This window comes from Hakea prostrata, chromosome 3, assembly GCF_041222555.1.
Source record: "Hakea prostrata isolate BN-2017 chromosome 3, UWA_Hpros_2, whole genome shotgun sequence".
NCBI lineage: Eukaryota > Viridiplantae > Streptophyta > Magnoliopsida > Proteales > Proteaceae > Hakea > Hakea prostrata.
The window spans coordinates 69,088,911-69,114,109 of NC_142602.1; the positions used below are offsets into that span (position 1 = coordinate 69,088,911).

General features: G+C 39.0%; 1 protein-coding gene across 2 annotated transcripts in view; it reads right to left on the reverse strand.

Moving 5' to 3' along the window:
- Positions 1-4,354: 4,354 nt before the first annotated feature.
- Positions 4,355-25,199, reverse strand: part of LOC149022894 (sterol 3-beta-glucosyltransferase UGT80A2-like) — a 65,845-nt gene continuing 45,000 nt past the window's right edge. For both annotated transcript variants that reach the window (XM_089150779.1, XM_089150778.1), the window contains 10 exons: positions 22,048-22,218; positions 21,418-21,481; positions 21,136-21,193; positions 20,842-21,019; positions 20,070-20,200; positions 10,371-10,473; positions 10,120-10,196; positions 5,696-5,743; positions 5,460-5,609; positions 4,355-4,643 (listed from right to left, as the gene is read on the reverse strand). In XM_089150779.1, the coding sequence (XP_089006905.1) occupies positions 4,449-4,643; positions 5,460-5,609; positions 5,696-5,743; positions 10,120-10,196; positions 10,371-10,473; positions 20,070-20,200; positions 20,842-21,019; positions 21,136-21,193; positions 21,418-21,481; positions 22,048-22,218 (1,175 nt within the window). In that variant the 3' untranslated portion in view covers positions 4,355-4,448. The remainder of the gene's footprint in view (positions 4,644-5,459; positions 5,610-5,695; positions 5,744-10,119; positions 10,197-10,370; positions 10,474-20,069; positions 20,201-20,841; positions 21,020-21,135; positions 21,194-21,417; positions 21,482-22,047; positions 22,219-25,199) is intronic.

Here is a 25,199-nt window from a genome sequence, read left to right on the forward strand (position 1 = left end):
CACGCGCTTAGTCTCATACCAAATGGTGATGTGAGAGAGTGGTGACTTATAACCCCAACCATGGCTTGACGGACTTTATCCAACAACCGCAGAGAACCCAATAGACGTCTCTTGTTGAGGGAAAATCATTGAGACCACTCAAAGGAAACTGATGATTTTCTTAATGTGTGTCTACCCTAGAGACTTTATAGTAGAGTTAGGCACACATCATCTTAACGTGCATTATTATGTTTTGTCATTTATTTTTATTATCTTCTTGAGTATGATATGGAAATTATGGTTGAATGCATGACATGAATATTAGTTATCCTCACTAAGTTCTATGAACTCACTCCTTTATTTTTGTATGTTCTTTAGACTTCTCTCCAGGTTATGTGGACCCCACTCCCATGGAGGATCCATTGTCGGAAGATTACCATGAGGGCATGGTCGGAGAAGATGTGGACGCACATGATGCTTCATGCTTGTGTCACGATTGTTCTTATGGAGTCGCCTTCCATTAGAGTTTTCATTAGATTTTTCTGCTACAAACAAACTATCCTTTTTCTTTCAAACTCTGATATTTTAGTTTTTTATTTGAAGTTCTGGACGATTGTAATCATTATTTTAGATTTGGTAATTTAATAATTGAACTTGATTTTCTTGTCCATTTAATTATGCTATATCATATGTTGTATGGAATTGTCCTGAACCTAGGTCTTGCGGTGTATCACCCCCACGGGTATTCGGGTATGACCAGATCCGACCGGGTGGGTGTGACAGCCCTTCTCGTTCTTGAACTCTTTCTTTATGGTGTCTTCTTGGAAGATCTTGAGTTTTCCTTATCCTAGACAAGTGATTAAATATGCTCTCTTGAGCTTGGTTACCTCGAAGTGATTGCTCTCGAATTTAGACCCCATGGTTCCTTTCTCCAACATGTTCATTTGGCTATTTGGAACTACTTTGTTGGTCCTAACCTTCTCGAACCTCGTTCTCTAAACATCGCTTTGCACGTAAACATCGAATGGCTTCTTGTAATCTTTCATCTTGAGTATTTCAAGAGGGCCTTGGTGGTACTCCAAATTGGTGGACCAAATCTATTACCACTCCATGGAGTTCCAACATTTGTTGTTGCGCTTCTCTTTGCATATTTTGTAGATCGGCTACTGTTGCTAGAATCGGGGGTTGGTTCGAACCTCCTTCTCCAAATGGAGTTGGTATGGTTCTTGAAGTAACCTCTGGAATCTCCTCTTGACCTTGCTCTTGACTTTGATTTTGTTGATTGGGAGAAAGGGGAACCTGCTCTTGAACACCTTGATCACACCCGTTCTCCATCTCCCTTTCTCTTCCTCGAGTAGTGACTTGATTGGAATTTAAAATAGCATGGTTGGTGGTGCTTCTCACCATGACTCTTTGTAACGATTCCCATAGATGGGGCCAATTTGTTGTGTCTAGACCTTCTTCACGTCAATCAGGTAGTTGGACGACCTCTTAAAGGCTTCTCCAACTCAATATGAGTAGGTGTGATGCCTGCACTCACAAAGGAAATTAGAACGGCCTGACCTGGTGATGGTCGGGGGACCGCCTCCGACGCCCAAGTTAGTTTAGGAAACAATAGAAGGCTTTGAGAGGGTTTTTAGAGCGTAGAGAATGATAGTGAGTAAAATCTCATACCTTGCCCATCTTAGGATGGATGTTATATAGTGGTTACCTAAGGGCGGCCCCTCTGTTGATTTCACCCATTTAGTTGAAGAGTGGGGTGAGTTACCTTAGGAAGCATGTTCCTTTTCTTAGTAGGATTAATGGATCCATTACTCCATCATCCACTTCCCCACGTTTTGGAGTGGGTATGGATGGTTATCTCTAACTAGCCCTTTTGACTTTGTCATCTTTAACGTTCCTCTTCGAACTTAGCATTGGGCATTCTCTCATTGTCCGAGTTTATCTTGAGTGAATCTCAAGGGATCCCCTTAGAGAAAGGCTCTTGAACTCCCTAAGGGGGTGTTTGTGGTTCTTCACGAGGTGTTCTTCAACTCCCTGAAGGGGTGTAAAGGATTCTTCCCAAAGGGTTCTCCAACTCCACGAGGGGGTGTAAAGAATTCTTCCAAAAGGGTTCTCCAACTCATCAAGGGGTGTGTGTGGTTCTCCATGAGGGGCTCTCGGGTTGCATACCCTCCAGAACACAAAGCATAGGCCAACAACACCAAACTTGCATCTTGGGTTCATTATGATACATGTCTAAGATTTATTTGTCAAAGTTCATCTATAACAATGGATTTAAGCAACAATTAGGTGTAATCAAATCTAAAAGCAAGAAAGACAGACAATGGAAAACACAACTGGAGGTCCACAACACCAACCCACGTGGCATCTTCAGAGGTAGATGAACCCATTGTAATAGCAATTGCTTGACTAAACCACCAATTTGCGAGACCTCCTTCAACTAAAGGATGGCCATTGGTATAAGCACCTACGACAGAAGAGCAGGTGGCATCCCCAGCTTTTGTGACTGTCCTGCAGTATGGGTTGAGGAGGGAGACATGGAACATGGGATGAATTTGGGATGTGTTTTTGCAAAGCTAGGCAATAGGCGACCTTCCTTATCTTCTCCATAATCTAAAAGGGGTCATAATACTATTTACCTAACTTGGTGTTCAGTTATATACAGTGAGTAGGTCGTTCAGTGCTCATGACAGTGAATCTACGGTCAGATTTTCCTTTTCTGGCTTGTATTGAATTTCGAAATCAAAGCCTAGAAGTTTGGTGAGCTAGTAGTGTTTATTAAGGGTCTAAATGATCAGTGCATCCAATTCCTTCAAATTAAGTAGATTGGCCCATATGTAAAATCTCCTCCCTAGAAGGTATTGCCTCCATTGAGCAACAACTTAGGTCACATATCTGGAGGAGGTATGCAATTGGGGCGTCAATTACCTGCTAAAGTGTGTTACTGGTTGGCCTTGGCCCCCTCGTATCAATACCGCTCCCACACCGCCTCCGAACACATTGGTTTCAATCATAAACAGTTGGATGAAGTCAGGGAGCTGCTAGTAAAATTGGTAATACCTGTGCTTCAAATCAATACTAATAAAATGGCCCTAAATTAATAATGGAATGTGTTAAAACCAAACCTTCACACCGCATTTGGTCTTCCTTCCTCGCTTGAACCGTGAAATTGGTGGCCGATTAGATCACCAGGTGGAAATGGGAATTGCTTTTTGACCTCACCTGTTCTTGGATAAAAATTGTTACTACTTCCATTTCTTTTACAGTTTCCTCAAGTTGACGAAGGCATCTTCCCTTTGCTATCAGGATCCAACTGGTTGGATCAGTTGATACATGGAGAAGCAGACTTTTCACTAAAGAGACTCTCTCCGCTGAAGAACAGAGACAGAGAGAGTTTAGATAGAAGAGTGGAGAAAATGGGACAGGGAGGTGAGGAGGGATAGGAGGTTAATTCTCTTCCTATTCACTGAAGTGACTTTCTTGGCTTATATAGAGCCTAATAATAGTCCGTCAGCAACTGTTACAATCATCTAATTCCTAATCCCACAATGATCTTCAACAGTCCCCAACCTACAGCTACATTCTTAGTGCATCTCGCCTTTCTACACTTCGCACCCTTTCGCTCACACAGCCTAATCACGTAGATACGATACGATAGTGCCTGGGGGACACCTATAGATCGGCGTAGTTGTCCCCTAAGCGTGGCTGGCCGGCCGGCTGGCAGCTGCTCACGTGGTTGGGCCTCATCCTGCCGATCTGTATCAGAATACCATTTACAAGTTTAAATCCTTTTCAAAACCTCCTCCTTAGAACATCCATTGGATCTCCTTTGACACCCTAAGGAGTAGATTATTAGGAAATCCAAGTGGATCCCCAAGCACTTCTTCAAACCATCTTTAAGAAACAATATTGCCGGCAGAAAAAACCTGTTATCTATCTATCTATAAAAGAGAAAGAAAAAAGAAAAGAGACTACCAAATCCCACATATAGAGGGCTTGCCACCCACTACAAGCCATGGGGGCATATAATTTGATGCAAAGTCAACGAACCAAAAACAACATCAACCTAGCTTCCACTCCCAGCCTGCAAACGAAGCAAAAGACATTTCTTTAGAGTAAAATATAAAAAACATTTCTTTACCGTTCAAGGAACTGCTCTAGAGAACCACTACTCAAATTAAGCACCACCGGCCCAGCATCTTCTATTGGCCTTCTTTCCAAAGATTTTCAATGTCACGTTACAATCAGACTACACTATGAACACGATATTTTCTTTCCCCTCAAAAGTTGTTTGGGGACACTATGAACACGATATTTTCTTTCCCCTCAAAAGTTGTTTGGGGGAAAAAAAAAAAAAAAACTTTTTTTTTTTTTTTTTTTTTTTGGGGGGGATAAACAAATAGATGAAACATTAGTGTACGGTAGTCAATACAAATACATGGAAGTAAGAATGACAAACTTGCAACTTAGGAACACCCGAAACATCTTCTTACAGGGCCAACATACTGTTCACAGAAACCTGGCGTTGATGGGGATGGCTCTGGAGCAGACTTCTTGGGAGGAAGAGGATGAGGAAGATGCTTAAAGAAAGCTTTTACTGCTCCTTTCACTCCATCCTCGGTTTCCATAGCCTTGGCCAGTTCGACAGCCGACTCCTTCACCTGCATTGATTATTCAGTAAGTCCGCAAGAAATTTCTTCTACCACACTTGAACATCCAGTGCTTCTCAGGTCTGCTTACTACAGCAATTTAAGTCTAGGTCAAGGACACCTATCCAATGCCCTACCATGTTGATTCTCAATAGTAAACTGAATAACTTATTTGCTGCTATATTGTTTCTTTTAGTGCCATAATTGGATGTTCATGTCTATATGATAATGAAAAGAGCTAAGATGTTCAAATACAGATTGAACAGACATGGAAACATGATAAAATTCTTTTCAGATTTAAGTCACATTATTAATTTCATGATAAAAAAGTTGATAAAATCTTCTCCACATTGCTTTGATTTTACCTCCTAATCTTTACGGGCACAGCACTCAAGACACATTTCATAAGGTCTACACGTGTAGTCTGAAATAAGCTTAGTTGAGTTGTAGGCATACATAATTTTGTATCTATTAATAGATGTATCTGGTGACAAATACCAGGTAACAACTAGTATACAAGAGGACAATCATGCAAAGCCACTAGAAGTTTTAAGCTGAACTGTATGACATCTAATCATTGATCTCAAAACAGGAGACTAGACGATTTGATGTCAGTACCAAATTTTGGCATAGTAATAGGTCACACATCCTAATTACTTTGCACAAAGCTGAATAATGGTTCAATGCAATGGAAGAACTAGGGTGACCAGGTATAAATTGAAAATGTCTAGCTTGAGAAGATGATTCACAGACCATTTAACCTTTATCTAGAAAGAGTTATCTGGAACATTTGGGTATAAAAAATGAATAGCCCTGACTTAATTATACCTTGGGTTCAAGCATGTAATTTATCGCGTCCACCAGCTTATTAAGTGTGAATTCTTCAATTGGTATAGGAGCAGGGCCTACTCCTCTAGCATGAACTCGTTCACCCCAGAATGGTTGGTCACCAAAGAAAGGTACAACAGTGGTTGGACACTACAAATCAGGGTAAATAACAATCAGTCATCCAGGAAATAATGTGAAACTATATTCTTCAACAAGTACAGTACAAAAGCAGTTACCGCAGCTTTAAGGCCAGCAGCTGTTGTTCCGGCGCCCCCATGGTGAACCTGAAAGCAAAGTGCAGAGCAATACCACCTCACAGTTAATAAGAGAAAGGGAATCAGAGAGAACACTAGTGGAAGAATGATTTAAACCAAGAAAAAAACTACAAAACAATCAACAGGGAAACTAGTTTGAGAATGAAAATTCCATGGGCTACACCAACACCAATTCTTGATTTGGATCAAGTAGTCGTGGCCCGAGGAACAACCCCCAAAACCACCCCCGCGGAGGGGGGGGGCCAAACAGGCTGGGAAAATGTTGGCCAATGGAGCATCACATAAGGCAGTTCTACCTCCAAGTAAAAGCACAGATGATGAACCAACAACACAAGAACACTGTTTAAGTGAATAATGTCACAGGCCCATATTTGACCCTTAGTGGAAATATCCTTGGAAGATTTGTGGGGCCCAAAGATCAGAGTACCTGAAGATTTTAATCTTAGGAGATTTAGAAGATTAGCTGATCTCTATTTTATTTATTCATGCATGTGGCTGAATAATAAAGCCTAGTACTTCATAATTTTAGTTAGTTTCTATTTTCCAACAGATTCTATTGTCCCTAGTTACTATGTTAATGATTTCTATTTTCAGCTAAAAGAGTTTCTATTTCTTGTAAGCTTTAGCCAAGCTATAAATAGGCCTCTCAATTACAATAATAAAGAGGACTTACAGAAAACTGAAATTACAATTGTAGCCATTGCTTATGGGCAATCCATGTTCAATAGCTGAGAAAGCTGTGGGTGAGCAACCCAGGAGCTGAGATGGGGATGATGCCCTTTATTCTGTCTATTAACTATAATTCTTATCATTTTATGTCCTTTCATATGCTTAGGGAAAGAAAAAAAAAATTCTAGTTAATATATTTTCTCTTTCTTATTTTATTGATCCTGGTAGCAATCGATTTCTGCTGATTTCTCCGGTTTGGGGTCGACACTCCTGCATTCATTATTAACTGTAGAAATAAGAAAGCATAGGGACACAAACTGAAACCCTAGAAGGGGAAGGTAAGAGGGGCATTGGGGGGGGGGGGTTGCACGGGAGAAATGTGCTTTATTTATTTATTTATTTATTATTATCTTTTTGTGTGTGTGTGGGGGGGGGGGGGTGTACATGGATGGGGGAGAGAAAGCTAGAAGAATCTTATTAAACCAAAAGCCTGGTTGGATTCCAGTTTGTCTAGGTCTGGATTTCTAAGGGATACTGCTACTGCATCAAGAAGAGGATTTGACAGTACAAATAAAGCTTCACCACTGTATGGCACAGCCAATGGCTTAAGATTCTGACAAGTTTATAATAAGATTAGAGTAGATTGAATTCATGACGTATGGTATGGACTATCAATTCCCCAGGACAATTACACAACTATTCTATCCAATCCTTGCAAAAGAAAAAAGAAAGGTAAAGTTTTGTCAGTACCCTAGTTCAACAACTATAAGTTTCTTTCTCCTTACTCTAAATCCTGCCTTGGCTTTCTCTAGTATTTGTAACAATACATGTCAATGCTTTAAATTCATATATCAGGATATCCCCACTTCAGCCCTGGTGATTTCTGGTACAAGAATGTGAGACTTTCTTGGATCTTTTTTCTACCCAACTGGAACTAAGGTTAGGGAAATAGATATTACTCACCAATCTTCCCAATTACTAACAGTTAAAATAAGCATAACTTTTACCCCAAAAAAATTAAAATAAGCATATTGATAAGAACCCATGAATCAAATGCAAAACTAATATTATTTAATTGATAGAATAGCAAAGAACAATGATAAACTGGTTACAATGGTGCCAGTCACCCCCACAGCACATTGCTGCCCCTCAGCCTACGGCTGCCCAAACACTCGCATAAAATAATCCCCCACTCCTCCTAACATCTTGTCCCTATTTATAACCCCTGATCAACCCTAATTCTCTCTCTCTCTCTCTCTCTCTCTCTCTCTCTCTCTCTCTCTCTCTCCTCAATGTAGCCTAATAATGTGATCCTAGGGCTCTATCCCTACCAGCCCCTCAAAAATTACCTTGTCCTCAAGCTGATGGAAAATTAGAAACTTGGTCTTTACATGTTTGCCATGCAACCATGCTAGTTCGACATTCTGCACAACACACCTCCTTGGAATCCAATAGATGCAATAACCACATAACTCCAAGCAACCCAAATGAAGAAAAACCTTGGAAACCACAGCTGATTTAAAGAGTACACCAAGAAAAGCCATTGGACAGAAATCAGCTGAACCGCAATAACATATGGACCCATACAAAGCACAACTCCTGCTGTAGAAGGCGTGCAGTTTGTCTCCGACACACATGTCCAACGGAATCCTTCACGAAATAGAAGGCGACAACACACTCCTCAGGGTTGCCATCAATCCTAGAAGGCAGCCTCGCTGCCGCACGAGCCACCGCAACCTTCCTTGTGACCGTGAGAAACACTTGGCGGTGCTGGTTCGCTGAAATAGTTGCAGGGTTTAAAGAAGAACAAGGTTGAACAGAGTAGTAGTTCCTAAAATACCCCTGTTTATGATGTTTGGCAAATGGGCCATTTGGTTCTTGGACCCTAACTTGCTTGGGCACTAAAGCAACTGCTGGACTGGGCCTCAAAATATAACCCCTGATGGGCTGCTGCCTAGTGTCTTGACTCTTGGGTCCATAAAGTAAGTGAGTGGGCCAGTGTAATTTTGAATTAATGTGGCTCCTTGAGGCCCACACTTCAGATTTTGAATCTTGGGCACGTTGCTCAGTTTGGCCCAGCTTAATAGGCCCTAGTACTTCAATTTTAATTTTTGGTCCACAGCCTATAAATTTGGGCCTTTGGGTAGTCAGGTCTATTTGGGTTCTCAAGGCCCATTCCATGGGTTTATTACACAAAAATAAATAACCCAAACAGCCCAGGGGTCTAACACACTTGAACCACACTTGGACTTGAACCTCCGGTTCAATCTCTTTCTTCCTCCTTACTTCACCTGCGATCCAAACTTTATCCATTGCTCAGATTTTCGCTGCTGGATCTGGAAAAATCAATTCCAGCTCGTCCTCAACGAGATTTTGAGCAATCAATTCCCCAATTTCTTTATTTGCTGTTGTCGATTGTAATATCTCCTTCCTCTTTAGAATTGTAAAGAATCCACCAAAATCATCAAAAGATTTCACCATCAAATCTAATTGGTTAACCATATCATGGAGATCTCCCTTAATGGGAAAGAATTTATTTGGCAATCGCACCCACGTTGCACCAGAATTTTGCTAGAATTCACACTGTTTCATCTCCAACGGTGCCGACGAGTCCCCTTCCATCGCTACCTCTATCAGCCATGGTGGTTTCGCGGGAGTTCTTGCTTCCCAATCCACCTTACTTTCTATCCGGAAAAGCCTCTACGGCCCACTCCTATGTTTCTTCTCTTCTCTCTCTTTAGTGGAAAACATAAATAAAACTTCCATGCCACTGTTTCGGTTATCGGAGCAAGCCTGAACAAGTCTGAAATTAATCACGGCTTCAACTGCAATTTCCGCCTTTGTCGATCCGCTTCCTTTTCCCTATAATTGCATAGCATGGTTGTCTTCACTAATGCTGATCGCTGTTTCAGGATTGTGTGAACTCAAAATTCATTTTGATTCTTTGCCATAACCAAAGTCTATTTTCATGGCTTCTTGGAAACTTACCCCAGTAAATTCAAACCACGATCTATCGTACACCCAATCTAAGTGCATCTCCTTCCAAATTTTGGAAAACCACACTCAACTTTCTCCCCTTCTGAATTTGGTGTTCCCAACAGAATAACAACACTTTGAGAAGTCATTCTTGCACATTGCCTTCACCGGAAAACATGGACAATCCGGTGTCCATCTATTTCCGTAGATCATCACTGCTCTGATACCAATTTGATAAGAACCCACGAATCGAATGCAAAACTAATATTATTTAATTGATAGAATAGCGAAGAACAATGATAAATTGATTCCAATGGTACTAGTCAACCCCACAGCACAGTGCTGCCCCTCAGCCTACGGCTGCCCAAACACTCACATAAAATAATCCCCCACTCCTCCTAACATCTTGTCCCTATTTATAACCCCTGATCAACCCTAATTCTCTCTCTCTCTCTCTCTCTCTCTCTCTCTCTCCCTCCTCAATGTAGCCTAATATTGTGATCCCAGGGCTCTATCACATATCTTAAGAGACCACAAGCATAACATGAGCCAAAATACAAGCATGAGTAGACACAGTTCTGATACCCACATGACTGAGAAAGACAAGAACCAAGCTATAAGCAACATAATACAAATTATATTATTCACGTAAACTATATACAATGATCTTCTGATGGATGCTTGTGTTTAAATCTAACTTCAAGAAATATTAATAAGAAATTCATATTTTATGGTCTTACCACGGCTTTGCACCTTAAAAATAGCCAGTCATGAGGGCAGTTGTCCAGAAGATACACAGAATCAGGAGGTTCTGCCACTAGGGAAAAAAATCCAAGTAAACAACTACAATATGCTTACACAAGTTGAGAATAAATGAAACCCAAGAATTGTTTTACCAGACTAGAGAAAGGCTATAGTACATAGTGGGTCAGCTCTAAGAGGCTTTACCAAAAAGCAAAAAGGGTTCAGCTCTAAGGAGGAAGATACATACAGTTTCCAAGACCACCCCACCCCTTGTTAATGATGCCTCTTTGTCCAGTCCTCGTCAGTGCTTCCACAATAATTTGAGTCATTTTTTCTGGTTCTTGGACAGGCTGTTTCAAAACCACAAAGTGAAAAATAGGCATGTTAATGACATACACTACTAAAAAAGATCCATGAATTAACAAAGTTGAAAATGAAAGCACAAAAGAATACTCTCAAAAAAGAGCACATCATATATCAAGGGTTCTATTAGATTGTTGACACAAGATATGAACACATGAAGACAAGGAAAAGCACAGATTCAAAATGTAATAAAGGTAGTATTTCAGTAGTCATATAGCATATGACACAGCACAAATATTTTATGTGCAACTTTAATGACATTAGAGACAGAAACCCTTTATGGTTGATAATAATTAATAGAATAAGCTTCTTTACAATTGACAAGTTTTGTTCTTTTCCCTGGTGACAAATTCTAGAGCTCGGCTTAGCTCAAAGCAGAAAACAAGTAGCTTGATCAACTACTACATTGGTGAACAGAATTCAAACAAGGATAGGTTGATACAGAAAGCCCACCCCCATAACCAAGCAGTTAAAAGCACATTAGATAATCCATTTTAGGTATTGGCAACTTATTCATTCAATGACTTCAGCACTGGACACTCCCAAAAATGAGGTCAGGTGAATTCAATAATAGATGTCTGTCAGTATTCCAGCCTTCCTTCTCCTTTCAGGGTCTATCTGACTGAGAACGCAATGTAGCCTCAATTGAATGAGGACTAGTCTCCCAGATATGGAATGAAAAATCAGCCCAAAACCCAGATTTTTGAACTAGGCTGTAGAAGGGTGTTTTGGGTATTTCTAGTGGTCAGATTAATACGCAGGCCCTAAGGATGATATGGTCTGAAGATTGGCTAGATCTGCTGACTGGTTTAATAGTGTCCTAATGTGGTAGTAGTTTGAATACTAGTAGGACTCCTACGCATAGTAGTCTACATGGTTCAAAATCTCATGAGATTTCATCTCGACCTTAGTGAGACGAAACACAGCCCAAATTGACTGAATCTCAACAAAATCTTGCCAAGATCTTGAAAATTTGGGTGAAATTTTGAAAGTTTCAGAGGTTGTAAAATATAAATTGTAAATAGTAATTTTTAAAGTATAATTGAAATTTCAAGACTACTCAATATTTCTGCTTGCATTTTAATGGAAGTTTCAACATTTTCTGGTATATCCATGTTTAGATTTGTGAAAGTATATGTTCCAGTTCCATCCGCATACAGCCGGGCATGTGTGAATCAAGAAGACCAGTTTGTGTTAGGTTTTAGTCCAAAGATAGCATTGTCACTGTATTTATTGGCCTCAAATTAGTCTTTAATCGAAAAATCATACCCAAAAACCACCTAAAACCCACCAAAACACTCAACCAAAACATGGTACATCATAATACCATGTTTCATTGAGACTTAGGCAAAATCTAGACCTAATCGAGACCAAGGTTTTCAAGGCAACAAGGTGAGGTGAGGCGATAAAGGGCAACAAAAACCAAGGCGACACCAAGCATGGGCCAGACCAAGTCACCTTGACCCTAAAAAAGGGTCAGGACTTCTAGGCAACACATTGATAGCCTTAGTTGAGACACCGAGACAAGACAAAATTTTGAACATTGGTTATCACCGTGCCAAGGTGACCAAGGTGTTTGAGGCTCTCCCAAAGTGCTTAGGCGACTTAGCGGCCACAAGGCATTCCTTAGGCAGTCAAGGCATTCTAGTGTCAATTTTTCCAATGTAAGTGTTATATTTGGTCCAAATATCATACTGAAGGTTGTATAATTTATTCCTAATATGTTGATTACAAAACATTTGGCAATCTTCATTAAAAAAAAGAACAAATCAATAATTTAAGTTCACCCTATCATAAGTGTAACGGAATTAAAATTAAAAGAACTAGAAATAATAAGAGAAGAAGGAGCTAAGGAAATAAAATAAAATCTGAATATAATAAAATCAAATCTAATCCAATCTATGGTGGACCCCACTACTTACCATTGAAGTGGTAAATCATGCATATCTTAACACTCCCCCCTCAAGCTGGAGTACACATATCAAAGGCTCCAACATAGAATAATAGAAACATATATTAAAAGCTTCATCAATCTTGAACACAAGTAGCAATAGTAGACGCCGATAAACACCAAGAGAACTTCACCCAGAAGATAATCAAGGGCAACATAAAAAGACAATCTTTATTCTTCATGTTGAATGAACCATCCAATTGAGAACAATTGGCAGTACGAAAGATGAATAAAATCCGCACTATTCAAATAATACCCATAGTAGGGAGGAATTTCCACACTAAAAGATAAAAAAATATAGCTCCAACGTCCACACATAAACTCTTGCAAGAAGGCAAGTAGTAAGTAAAAATATAGGTAGGTAAAAGGCACTATTGGTCATTGCGGACCAAGAAGGTAGGTTAAAAGGAATATGGATTACTACGGACCAAGTGAGTAGATAAAAGGCAAAATGGGTTAATGCGGACCAAGTAAGTAGGTAAAAGTATGGGTTAATGGGGACTAACAACAGAGCTGATTGGAAGGCAAAAATCCATGTAGAGACCTTGTTTAGTTGGGAGAAGGCTTCATATTGTTGTTGTTGTATAGGTTATTGAGAACCAAGTAGGTAGGTAAAGAAAAGTATGGGTTACTATCATAGTAAAATATTTAAGGGAAACTCAAGTTTTGACTGGGTGAAAATGGGAAACTTAGGAAATTTCGAGGAAGTCAATGATTTTTTTGTGCAAGTTTCGACAAGTTTTAGGGAAGTGTTTTGGGGTGGATTACAGCATTTAAGCTAATTAGAGTATAAAGAACACAAAGGCACATGCATTTTGCTAAAAAATTAATGTAGATATGTTATTCAAAGTACATAACATTAATGTAGAGTTGACCGAGAAGTCCACAATAAACTTAACTATACTTAAGTACATAACATTCAATATATGACTTCTAACTTCTAAGTTAAATTAACAATCAAAATAAAATGGGAAGTACAACTCACTAAGTCAATGCCAAGAGGAGTGCCTTGGTGGATTCATCCCATGACTTTAGTACTGTGCTTGTGACATCCTCTCCCTCGACCAATGGACATAGACATCCCATGACATGTGATGCCTATGGTTGTCAAGGTAATTGACAACTGCAACTTTATAGGTCAGGTCGTCAACATATGTAAGATATCCAATCTGAGGGAATACACAATACGGATATTGAAGTCTTGATTCAGCCTCAGGGGGTAGGGATTGGGGTTGCATGCCGAAGATTTGCTCCACAAATGTTTGTGCCCCTGAGTTAGCATACATATAAGTTGCACCCTTGTGAACATCTATTGTCCTCTTGTCAGATGCTAGATAATATTTCCTAGTATGTTCCACTAGTCTATGTTTCCCATAATCCAGTATCCAACCATGGATCCTTTTGACTCATTTAGACTCATAGATCCCATGGAGCCTGCCAAGCTATTCACATCCGTGGGATGGTAAGACCCGTACGATGAAGTGTCATCCTCATACCCATGTCTATGCTGCTTCCCTTTCCCCTTCCAGCTGTAGGTGGAAGTACGACCTCGATTGGGGTCTACATCCTGGGTAGCATGGGTGAACCGAGTCTCCCCCGTGAACCTCAAAGGCCCTCCCTGTCCCTAAGTCTCAACTAGGGTCACTGCTAGCTCTGGTGGTGGTGGTCTCTCTCGTGGATCAGCTGAATCCTGATCAGCAAGCCTATCATCATCATCATCATCACTCCTATTGTCATCCCCACTAACAAGTCCAACATCATCATCATCATCCTATGTCTAACTAGCGGGTGGCTGAGTAACATCATCATCATCATCTGACCACACAATATTATTCTCATTGACACTGGATGCACCGAGGCGTGGTAGAAAGGGATGGTTAGGCTCGGTGTGCACTCTCTCATCTATGGCCAAGAACTCATCCACATTAGCTCCCATTTCTCATACAATTTGACTGTTGAGTCAACATCCAGCCTCATCCAACAATGGCTCTCTGACCCACTTAAAAAAGGGGTCATAATCATCATCATCATCAATGGCAAAGATGTTAGCCAACTCAATGTGCTTATTACCTTGCTCCTGACCTAACTTAATGTGCTCCTCTCTCAACCTCATATTATAGTGAACATATAAAAGATCCTCTAGCCGCTTCACCCCCAAATGGTTCTGCCTCTTAGAATGTATCAGATTGAATGTGCTCTAATTACGCTCGCAGCTGGTGGCAGAGGATGTCTGGGAGAGCACTTTAACTGCAATATTAATCAAGTACTCCGAGTCTAACCCGTATTGCAACCACCACTTAGCTGCAAAAAACATAACCGACCAAATTAATAACGGTAAAAATAAATTGTCAAAAACTCAAATTGAGTATCCAAGACTTGGACTAAGTGACTAATCAGGAGTGGTGTTCTTCCGAGCCTAAATAGCCATTAAGCAACCGAAGCTACCAATAGCATATCTAAAAAGCCTTTAATTACAATAAATAATTACAACGTTGGTATAAAAAACAAGTAGTTATCTTAAGTATTAGACTACTAGTCATCTCACAAGTCACAACTCACAATCTTACCTTGTTATTAACTAATGCTTGTTTCGCCGAATCCGGTTCCAACCTTTCCACTACTTGATGGACTGTCTGGATCAAATTTGTCCTCATCCCAAGTTCTCTACTGTAGTTGTACATGGGATTCAAATAATAGGCCATCAAACAAGCCAACAAATGAGATGGTAAAAAACTACACAACAACATAAACAAGTATTATGTATTAACTATTAAGTAATAACTTGAAAATTTTATATACTTTCAACTCACCAGCCAAATGCAATGGATGTTTAAATTGCCTTTCCCACCTCTCCTGGATGATATCAAGGAATTTCTGGTTGCCTTTAGGATATACTTTCCTAACCATCTCCTTTGCAGCCCATATATGTAGTAAAGTTGGTTTCCTTTGTTGATCTACTAACTTCAAGATTGTCACCACAGGGTCTGGAAGCTTCACAACAACTTTTAGATTTCCTTAGAAGGTATCACTGGATATGGTAGCCCATGCTACTCTCCCTGTTAGTGAATCTGACTGGGGCCAACCAAACCACTCTTCAAATGCAAACATCACACATAGTTGGGTTTTCTTTTTCTCAAAACTCTTCAAAGCAATCCAATTTGTTAGCAAATCTTGTGACCCCATGCCTCACCAAGTCACCACCACATATCCTCCTCAACATATCCAATGCATTCCATGGTTATATACTAATGTGGTCACACATTGGGCCCATAGAACAACATTCTTCACAAATTTGATTTGCCCCATGTCTTTCAACATCAAGTCAATACAATGTGCCACACAAGGAGTCCAAAAGAACCTATAGGTGGGATTCTCCATCAACTTCATCCCAGCCTTCTTGAAATTGGAGCCATTATCAGTCACAATCTGCACCACGTGCTCAACTCCAACCTCTTTCACCACACTCTTCAACAACCCATATATGTATTTTACATCCTTTTTGTAACCGGATGCATCAACAGACTTAAGGAACAACGTCTTCCCATCACAATTTAACATAAAATTGATGATAGACTGTCTAGTGGGACTAGTCCAACCATCACACTTCACTGTCACCCCATAATGCCTCCTCATTGGCTTAAGACCATCAATGTGAGTCTTCAAGTCTTCCTTATACCGTGGGAGATATATATTATATTTCTCATATGGGGTTGGCCCAACCACCCCATGTCCAGCACCACTGATCTCATCCACCATCACCTTATAATAAGGCCCTTGTGCAGCATTTGCAAGAACACTATGATATAATGCCCACTTAGAAAAGGCCATCCCCACCTTCTCCTTCACATTACCCCACATATGCTTTAATTTCTTTTGTTTTGTCTGTGGCCTCGCAAACAAGTCAGGATCAATGCGTAATATTTGCACATCGGGATTTATGGCAATGGGTCTAGAAGCAACATATGTGACACTGGGTCTAGGTGCAGCAGATGTAGCACAAGGTCGTGGTGATGTGGCCTGTGGTAATGTCTCTGGACACTTGGCTCCTCCTCATATTGGAGTTGCCTCCGCTTGCCCTCTTAAATTTTGGATCTCTAGATGACCCTGCACCTATGGCTCTCTGTGTCCTCCTAATCTCATCGAGTTTATGAGACTCCCTACTCATCCTAAGTACTCTCTCCATCTCTACCTTTAGGGATGATGCATCATCTGGATCTACATTTTGCTCTCCCACCTCCACTAAGCATGTTGTTCAGAACTCATCCCTCTTTGCTTTCTTTTGTGCCCTCTTCTCTTGCCCTCCTGTCATATATTTTGCCATTGCCACTTTAATCATAAGGGACGTTGGGGCATCCAACCACATTGCGGTCCCCTCCCGCTAGATGGATCTTCAGTTGAGTGGCCCCACTTGATCCAATATTTTTCAAACAATATTTACACTGTGATTTCTTCTTGTCATCTGTCAGAGGCGTACCATGCTACCAAGCTATGTCTGATATCGTGTATCTGAGTCTATAACTAAAAAATTTACGTTTGATACAAACATACATAATAATCACCGTTAAAATAAAAACCCAAAACTTTAATTTTAGCCTAAAGACACTAAACACACGTTACTTGTAAACTAAGGTATTCATAAGTATTTTGAAAATTTTTCCTAATTAAAAATATTCTTTTATAATTAAAATATTTTTATAATAATTATTAAATACAAGAAAAATCAAAAAACATAGTAAAACATTGCATAAATCAGATTCAATCAATTACACATGTAAATCTACTATTAGAGACAACACATAATAATTTCAACTCAATCCAATATGCTTTGAGCATGAAGCAAATAAAAAAATGTAATTTTTTAGGAATTTTTTAAAATTAGAAAAATAAAAACATAGTAGAACATCACAAGATCAAATCCAACAACCACCCACTTGTTAATCTACCTACTAGAGAGCATGGAAAAAAATTTCAAAAGATTCCAACACCATTTGACCATGAAAGAAAGGAAAAAATAAAAAAATAGGGGAAACTTAGGTTACCTTGCAACAAAGTTTGAAAATAGAAACAATCCACCTGGAAGTGCCGAAATCAACAAAGGAGTGCTCAAAAGTGGTCAAAATGATCCAAAACCATGATAAACAGGTCCAAAAATGGTGGGAAAATGGAGTCAAAACCCCCGCTACTGCCCTCTTTTCGCGATTGAAACTCTGGGTCTAAAGAGATGACTTTTATAAAAGTGAACTTTGGTTCACTGTTTGACCCAAGTTTTGACTTAGTATCGAAATTTCGACAGTGACAGTTTTGATCGAAACTATCGAAATTTCCCCACTTTTCCCAGTTGGTCCATCTGGTTCAAACCAAATTTCGACAGTTACGACCAAAACATGGGACCTTGTTTCAGTCCATTGGTTTTTTGTTTCGACCATCCAAAAATGCAAAATGCATGTTTTGATCGAATTTTGTTCCATGGTTACTATAGACTAAGTAGGAAGGTAAAAAGTAGTATAGGTTACTACAGACCAAGTAGGTAGGTAAAAAGTCCAGTCTTCCCCTCACGTGTAGCATTACATGCGAACAAATAATAATGGCCAGTTACTAGCATCTCAAAGTCTCTATTAAGGAATTGTTTGGGTACTTGAAGGAACCATGTACTCAAAACCAGTAACAAAAGCATTAGGAAGGCAATACAGCATCAACAGAATTTTTTCAGAGCAGAAGCATTAGGGACAACAATAGTATATCTTGCAGTAGAATCCAACACGGCACGAACAAAATTTTTATTCACACCATAAACACTCAATGAAGCAGGGGCAGCAGCAATCGTAGTCAGTACTCACAAAATAACTAGAAAATGTAGCAGCAATGGAAAGGGGGGGGGGGGGAATCAGCAAATGCCTCAATGTTATGTAGTAACACTAGCAGAAAATTTTGGATAAGGTTACTGAGAAAAACAACTGTCCAGGGGTCTTCGCCAGTGCAGATCAGAATTCATTAGCAGTGATTCATCAATCTTCATCAAAACCCTAGTTCTCCTACTTATATTAACTAGGGTTTCCCCACAAATAAATAAAACCTTGAAATGACTCTCAAACCGGCAATGTTTGTAATCTTAAAACAGGATTTGTAGTCACTGCTCTGATACCATGCAATGGAATTAAAATTAAAATAACTAGAAATAATAAAGAGATGAAGCAAGAGAAAAATAGTGAAGCAGAATAAGAGATGGAGGAGGGAATGGAGAGTTGTGCAAGATGCAACTCTCCCCCTCAAAACGGTAATAAAGCAGTTGCCGAGGCAGGTTAGGCATCCAAGGCGCCCAAGGTTGTTAAGGAAATGACCCTCTTGCCATTGTAGGTTTTGATGATCACAAAAAAGAATGTCAAAAGGCACTAAAATGTTACTCGTGTATAAGATTAAAATAGTCATATCACCACAACACATGAAAGCGTCTACGTGCAAGCGTATCCATAAAGCGTACAACATCTGGAATTGCCCGAATAGATGCTCAAGACGGAGACAAGACATCTACACCATAGAAGACCACTAGCATACAAGTGGATACACTCCAAGTGCTCAAGAATGGAGACAGAATGAGCAAAAGAAGACCATGCACATAGGCTAGGACAAATGAATGCAGATTGATTAGCACTTACCAAAGAACTGAAAATGAATAGGAGGTGAATGGCAGATATTTTTGCAATGAACTTGTAAAGGAGATTGCAACGAGAGATGGGGCAGAAGTACACCAATCCACATAAAATTTTCTAAGTTGCAACAGAAGTAAAAGACAGAAAACCATGCTTCATCCCTTCAACATTGGGGGAAGTCTTTGAGACTTAAGCTGCCTAATATAACTTGAGGTAGACCTGAATCATATGGGCCTCAAGAATACCTCTCAGCCAATAGAAACAAGCAGTACACGATTACAAAAATAAATGCGCATAAGATACTTTTTCTGAAAGTCTCTTACTTGAGTCCAAATTGCACTGATTTCTATCAAGACAAGATAGGATCTTACTACGAAACTATATTGCAACTAATAAAAGTAACAAGAAATGAAACAGTAAAGCTCATAAAAATAAAATAAATAAAAGAACCCATGATGGGAAGCCTAATCCTGGTTCAGTTCGAAGACACAACCATATGATTGAGTTGGGAGCTGAGCTCTTGAGTTTGGCTCTTTGTCTCCTTGCTTTCGTACTTCTTTTAGGTACCTCTGCTCTTCTCTGTGGCTTGTTAGACAACTAAAATAGTGAATCCTACTCAAAATTGAAATGGAGAGGTATACTATTTGAGAAAAGCTGCCTTTAGCAAAAACACTTTACAGCCATCATCAGAAACGAATCAGTTCTATCTAATAAAGAAAATAAAATAATAACGAACAATATCATGAAAGCTGAACAATATGGCCGTACTGTTCTTTCTCCCCTGGTCGCATTTTAAACAATCTTTAAAGGCTCAAAGCACAAAGAAAAACATCCAGTTTTCTAGTGCATTCAAAACAAGTATTCCTTTGGCATAAGCAATGAGAAAAATGCTAACCATCAGGCCTCTTTCCATTAATGCCAAAATCTGCAATCACTATGGCTGGCAGAAACAACAACTAGAAAGTAAGGGCCAAAAGAAACTCACCAGGCTACCAAATCCAACATAGATAGGTTTGTCACCCGCTCCAAGCCATTTCACTAGTGCTTCTGGAGGCACATAATTTGAAGCAAGGTCAAGGAAGCAAAAACCAACTACATCAATCTTTGGGCCCCAGTCTGAAACCAAAGCAAGTAATTAGATCTCAGAAACTACAAGAGAAAGAACAACAAATTCTTGAACTGCAGCAACCCTATTAGCTTCCTAGAAATAAGAATATAAATGATTGTCCACAACAGTGAAGTTGTTGCATTGTGAACAAGTGGTCATAAGTTCAAATATGAAAACACCCGATTGCATAACCAGGAGTAGCCTGTGTACATTATGACCCTCCCGAAACCCCAATACCCCATAGTAGCAAGACCCTCGTGCTCTGGGTATATCCTTTATAAATGAATGTCTGCAGTCAATAAAATTCCATTTATGGGTGATATGTTAACAGGGCATAAGATAATTAGCCAAGCTAGATCATTTTTTTTTGGGGAAAAATAAAATGACCGGCTGCATGAGTACCATAAAAAGTAGAGGAAATATGCAATAAATGATATCCCATACTCATGTCCTGAACAGTCAGGAAGTGATTAACATGCTCAATGTTTCAAACAATGAATAGATTAAGGAAATAGCACATATATTTTCGTTGTTTGTCATAAACCAACCTTGGAAAAAAAATTGAACCAAGCATAACATTTTATATAATATAATTGAGAAGCTGAATTTTACCACTAAATTCATGACAAAAAGAAATCAAAGGAGTAACCTTTCGGTTTCGGGACAAGGTGCGGACTCCATATGTATCCATAAGGCACGTCAGTGGCAGAGCCTTGGGCACCACTTAAGTATGTGACAGGCCTTAACTTCAGCTTTTTCTTCCGGAATTCATTTATCATGTCCCGTATTCCAAGCCATATTAATGAGTCAACAATATGGTATGAAAGCTGCACAATTTACCCAACATAAAGTAAGAAGAAAAAGAACAAGTGAAACTAACCAAACATAATGGGTTATTACTTCATTAAAGAAGATAACATAATGAGCTTCTTTGTGATCTCACCCTATACCCAGCTTGTTGCCTGACACGAGATAAAGGATGTGGGAAATCATTGGTTGGGCTGCCAAAAAATTCAAACGTTATTATTAGTTACACTCTGAATTCCCATAATTACATCTTGCTGAACCATGCAATTCTAATAAAAAAAAGGCATTCTGTGGTACATAAAAGCAATAAAAATGCTTAATTTCCCACAAATAAGACAATATGCACATGGAACCAAAATCAAGAAATAAAGACAGTCCCTTAGAAACGTTGATAACCCATAACCTAAGCAAAACTTACGTCCACGGCATGGTGAAAAAAACATGGAGCGGTACTTTCAATGCTTCTGCAACGTGTGTATGTCCTGAACAAGTATCCGCACCAGTTAGTATTTGAAGCTAAGACCTCATTTAATTTTGCTCAGAGCAAAAACATTATAATTCAACAGATACATGACCAAGTTAATGTAATTTTTCTACCACGTCATCTTTTCATGTGTCTCATAATAGCTAGATATCACATGAGATTTCAATGAGATCTCTCATTAGTCAACAATCTATGGTGAAGAGTTCCGAATGTAAGTCAAGAGGCTCACGACCAAGCCAACTATATTATTTACCAAAAAACTTAAACAATATAAGAACAAAGAACTAAATTGACCAAATTTTTTGATTACATCTGATTAAGCAGAGTTACATTACCACAACATATTATAAAAAATTCATCTGTGTTAAAAGGGCATATGGATGCAACCTTACAATCCCAGAAACAATTCAAGCAAGTAATCTTTCTTCCTGATATTTTTCAATGAGAATATTGATGATGACGGTTGTTCAGTGGTATACACTAAAAATAGTCATGGCAAAGATTTTTATAGAAGCAAGTACCAAAGAAAGCTAAATATAAGAGGAAATAGTAAGTGAACCCAACCATATGCTGGTGGATTGGCAATTATGGCTTCCGCTTGGAAAGGGATATCAGAATCAAGGTCATTATTTCTGCATGCTGGAAGTAAAGAGAATATTATTTCCTTCATTTGCTTGCGCTGAATAGGAATTTCAGAAGGCCCTGATGGCAAGAAGCCTTTGTTCTTGACCATGTCTGCACATAACAAAATTATATTACCAAAAAAGAAATGGCACACTACAGAGCAGATCATCTTCTGGAAATTAACCAAATCAAGATTAAAAAAGAAAAAAGAAGATGGAGTTAGAATAACATTATAATGTTGCTTGGTCAGCAAGATATTGCAAGATATTCATGGATCTTATGTTGGTCAACAGTCTTGTTGTTATTCTAGGAAAGACATGTGGGACAGATGTGATTTTACGTGTTAGATTTGGCACTGATTTATCTCTAGATTTCCTCTGTAATAAGTTTAGGAAACTTAGATTTTGATCTGATTTGAAATGAGCTGTAGAAGTTACTATTTTTCAGTCTTTCTATTTTTTGGAAAGTGGACAGAATATTCTGTCAACATCTATGTAATCTTTTTATACAAATACAGCTATCTTGACAAAGGAGAGACACACATAACTCTCATCCCTCCATCTTGTCTTCTCTTCATTTTTTCTCTTCTCCCTTGTTCTCAGTCTTCTTTCTTCTTTTTCTCTGTGCTTAACCTAATCACAGATTCTGGATTTGGAATATGGTATTAGAGCCTTAATCTGATTCCTGGATTGCTATTCTTCACTTTCTGGTTTGAGAGTCGTTTCAAGGTCCTCCTGTTTATGGTGAAGCCCTAGTTCAAATAAGAAAAGAAGAAAACAAAAAAGAACACTAGGGTTTCAATGAAGATGGTGACTGTGTATGAAGAGACACCATATTATAGCCCTAATTAGTTGTTTGAAGATGATAGGTTTGACACCCCCCCCCCCACCAACCCCTTACCTTTGGTTGTACCATTTCCTTCTAAGATGCTTGAGGGAAAACCAGATTGTGAAACTCCTGAAGAACCCATTGTACTTGGCCCAATTTCTACTAGTGAAAGTCTATCATTGGTGGAAAAAATAAAAATAGTTAGATAGTGCAATAGTTGATATCACTTCTTCTATAGATCCTCCTCCACTATCTAATAATCCTAAAGATCTTCACATTGCTTTGAGGAAAGGTTAGCATTCTTGTTTCCACCATTCTCATGTGGTGTATCCTATTTCTCATTATTACTACTCTTCACTTGCCGGATCAATATCGTACATCTATCACATCTCTGTCTTCTATTACTGTTCCATCTACATACTCTAAGGCTCTATCAGATCCGGGCTGGAAAGTTGCTATGGAGTCTAAAATTGAGGCTCTACACTCTAGGGATAATTAAGACTCTTGTGGTATATGCCTCTAGGTAAGGATCTTGTGAAATGTCGTTGGGTATTTGTGATTAAGTATAAGTCTGATGGATTTGTAGAGTGCCTAAAAGCGTGGCTGGTTGCAAAGGGGTATACGCAAACTTATAGGGTGGATATTTTTGAAACTTTCTCCCCAGTAGCTCGTTTGAATTATGAGCATACTTTGTTGTCTCTGGCGATAATTTAGAATGGCCTCTTCATCAGTTAGATGTCAAAAATGTCTTTTTGTATGGAGACTTGGCTGAAGAAGTGTATATAGATCAACCTCCTAGGTCTGTTGCTCAATGGAAAATTCTACCAAAGTGTGTCAACTTCACAAGTCCATCTATGGGTTGAAACAGTCACCAAGAGCATGGTTTGAAAAGTCTAGTTAAGTAATATCTGAAGTGGGATTTTCCCAATGTTATTCCGATCATTCTGTCTTGGACAAAGTCTGAAATTGCGATCCTAATTGTTTATGTAGATGACATAATGGTTTCTCGATCTAATAAAACAAGCATTGATGAGTTAAAGAATTTCACGGTTCCAGATAAAGGACTTGGGGCATTTTCAGTATTTCCTCGGAGTTGAAATTCTTTAAAGCAATCATGGGATCAGCCTTTCTTAGCAAAAGTATGTGTTGGCCTTGTTAACTGAAACTTGTATGCTTAAGTGTAAACCGGTTGATACACCCGTGGACCCTCATCTCAAACTCACCAAGGATGAAGGAGAGGATTTGGCGATTCCCCAGAGGTTCAGACGGTTGGTAGGGAAACTTATATACATCTTAAAGTGGCTCGTCCAAACTTGTCATATGCTGTCGGTGTTTTTAGCCAGTTCATGCACTCACCTAAGAAGCCTAATTGGGATGCTGTGGTGTGTATCTAACAGTATTTGAAGAAGGCTGCAGGAAAAGGTCTTGTGTACAAGAGAAATGCTCACCAAAAGTTGTGTGGATATCCAAATGCAGATTGGGCAAGATCACATAAGGAACGGAGATCAACTTTTGGTTATTGTACTTTCTTTGAGGAATTTTGATCACTAGAAGGAGTAAGAAGAAAATTATAGTGGTTCGGTCTAGTGCTAAGGCAGGGTATTGTGCTATGGCTCACACAATGTCAAAAATTTTTTGGGTCAAGTCCTTCCTGAAAAAAGTTGGGATTGAGGTTGAAGAGTCGGTTGAGATGTTTTGTGATAATTACCCACCGATATACATTGCCAGTAATCAGTATTTCAAGAGAGGACCAAACAAGGAAGAAAATTTGACCGAAACAAGAATTTCGACCTTACAAAAGGCCAAAATTTCGATGTTCTGCATTGATTGAAACTGGACATTTTTTTTTTTATGGAAATTGGAACTTCAATTTCAGGCTTCATATGGACTCAAAATGATTTGGGTTCTTGCATACTACCTATTTCAAGTATAATAAACATAATGGAACTAGTATTTTGCCAAAAAAAAAAACCATTGAAATTTTTTGATCATTCAAGTATACTAACAAATGACTAGTTTCGACAAGTGCAAACTATATTGCATACATGCATAGAATCATCAGCATACATGAATTGTTTGGTAGAATGATTACACATATATCAAGTGATGGTGTCTCACATATATTAAGTTGAAGCCTATATATCATATATATGTAAAATAAAAATACATAATATTTGAAAATAATTATTAAAATCAGAAAATGAAAAAATGGTAGGAAATAATAAAAAGATAAGTTTAACAAAACACAATCATAGATCATAGTC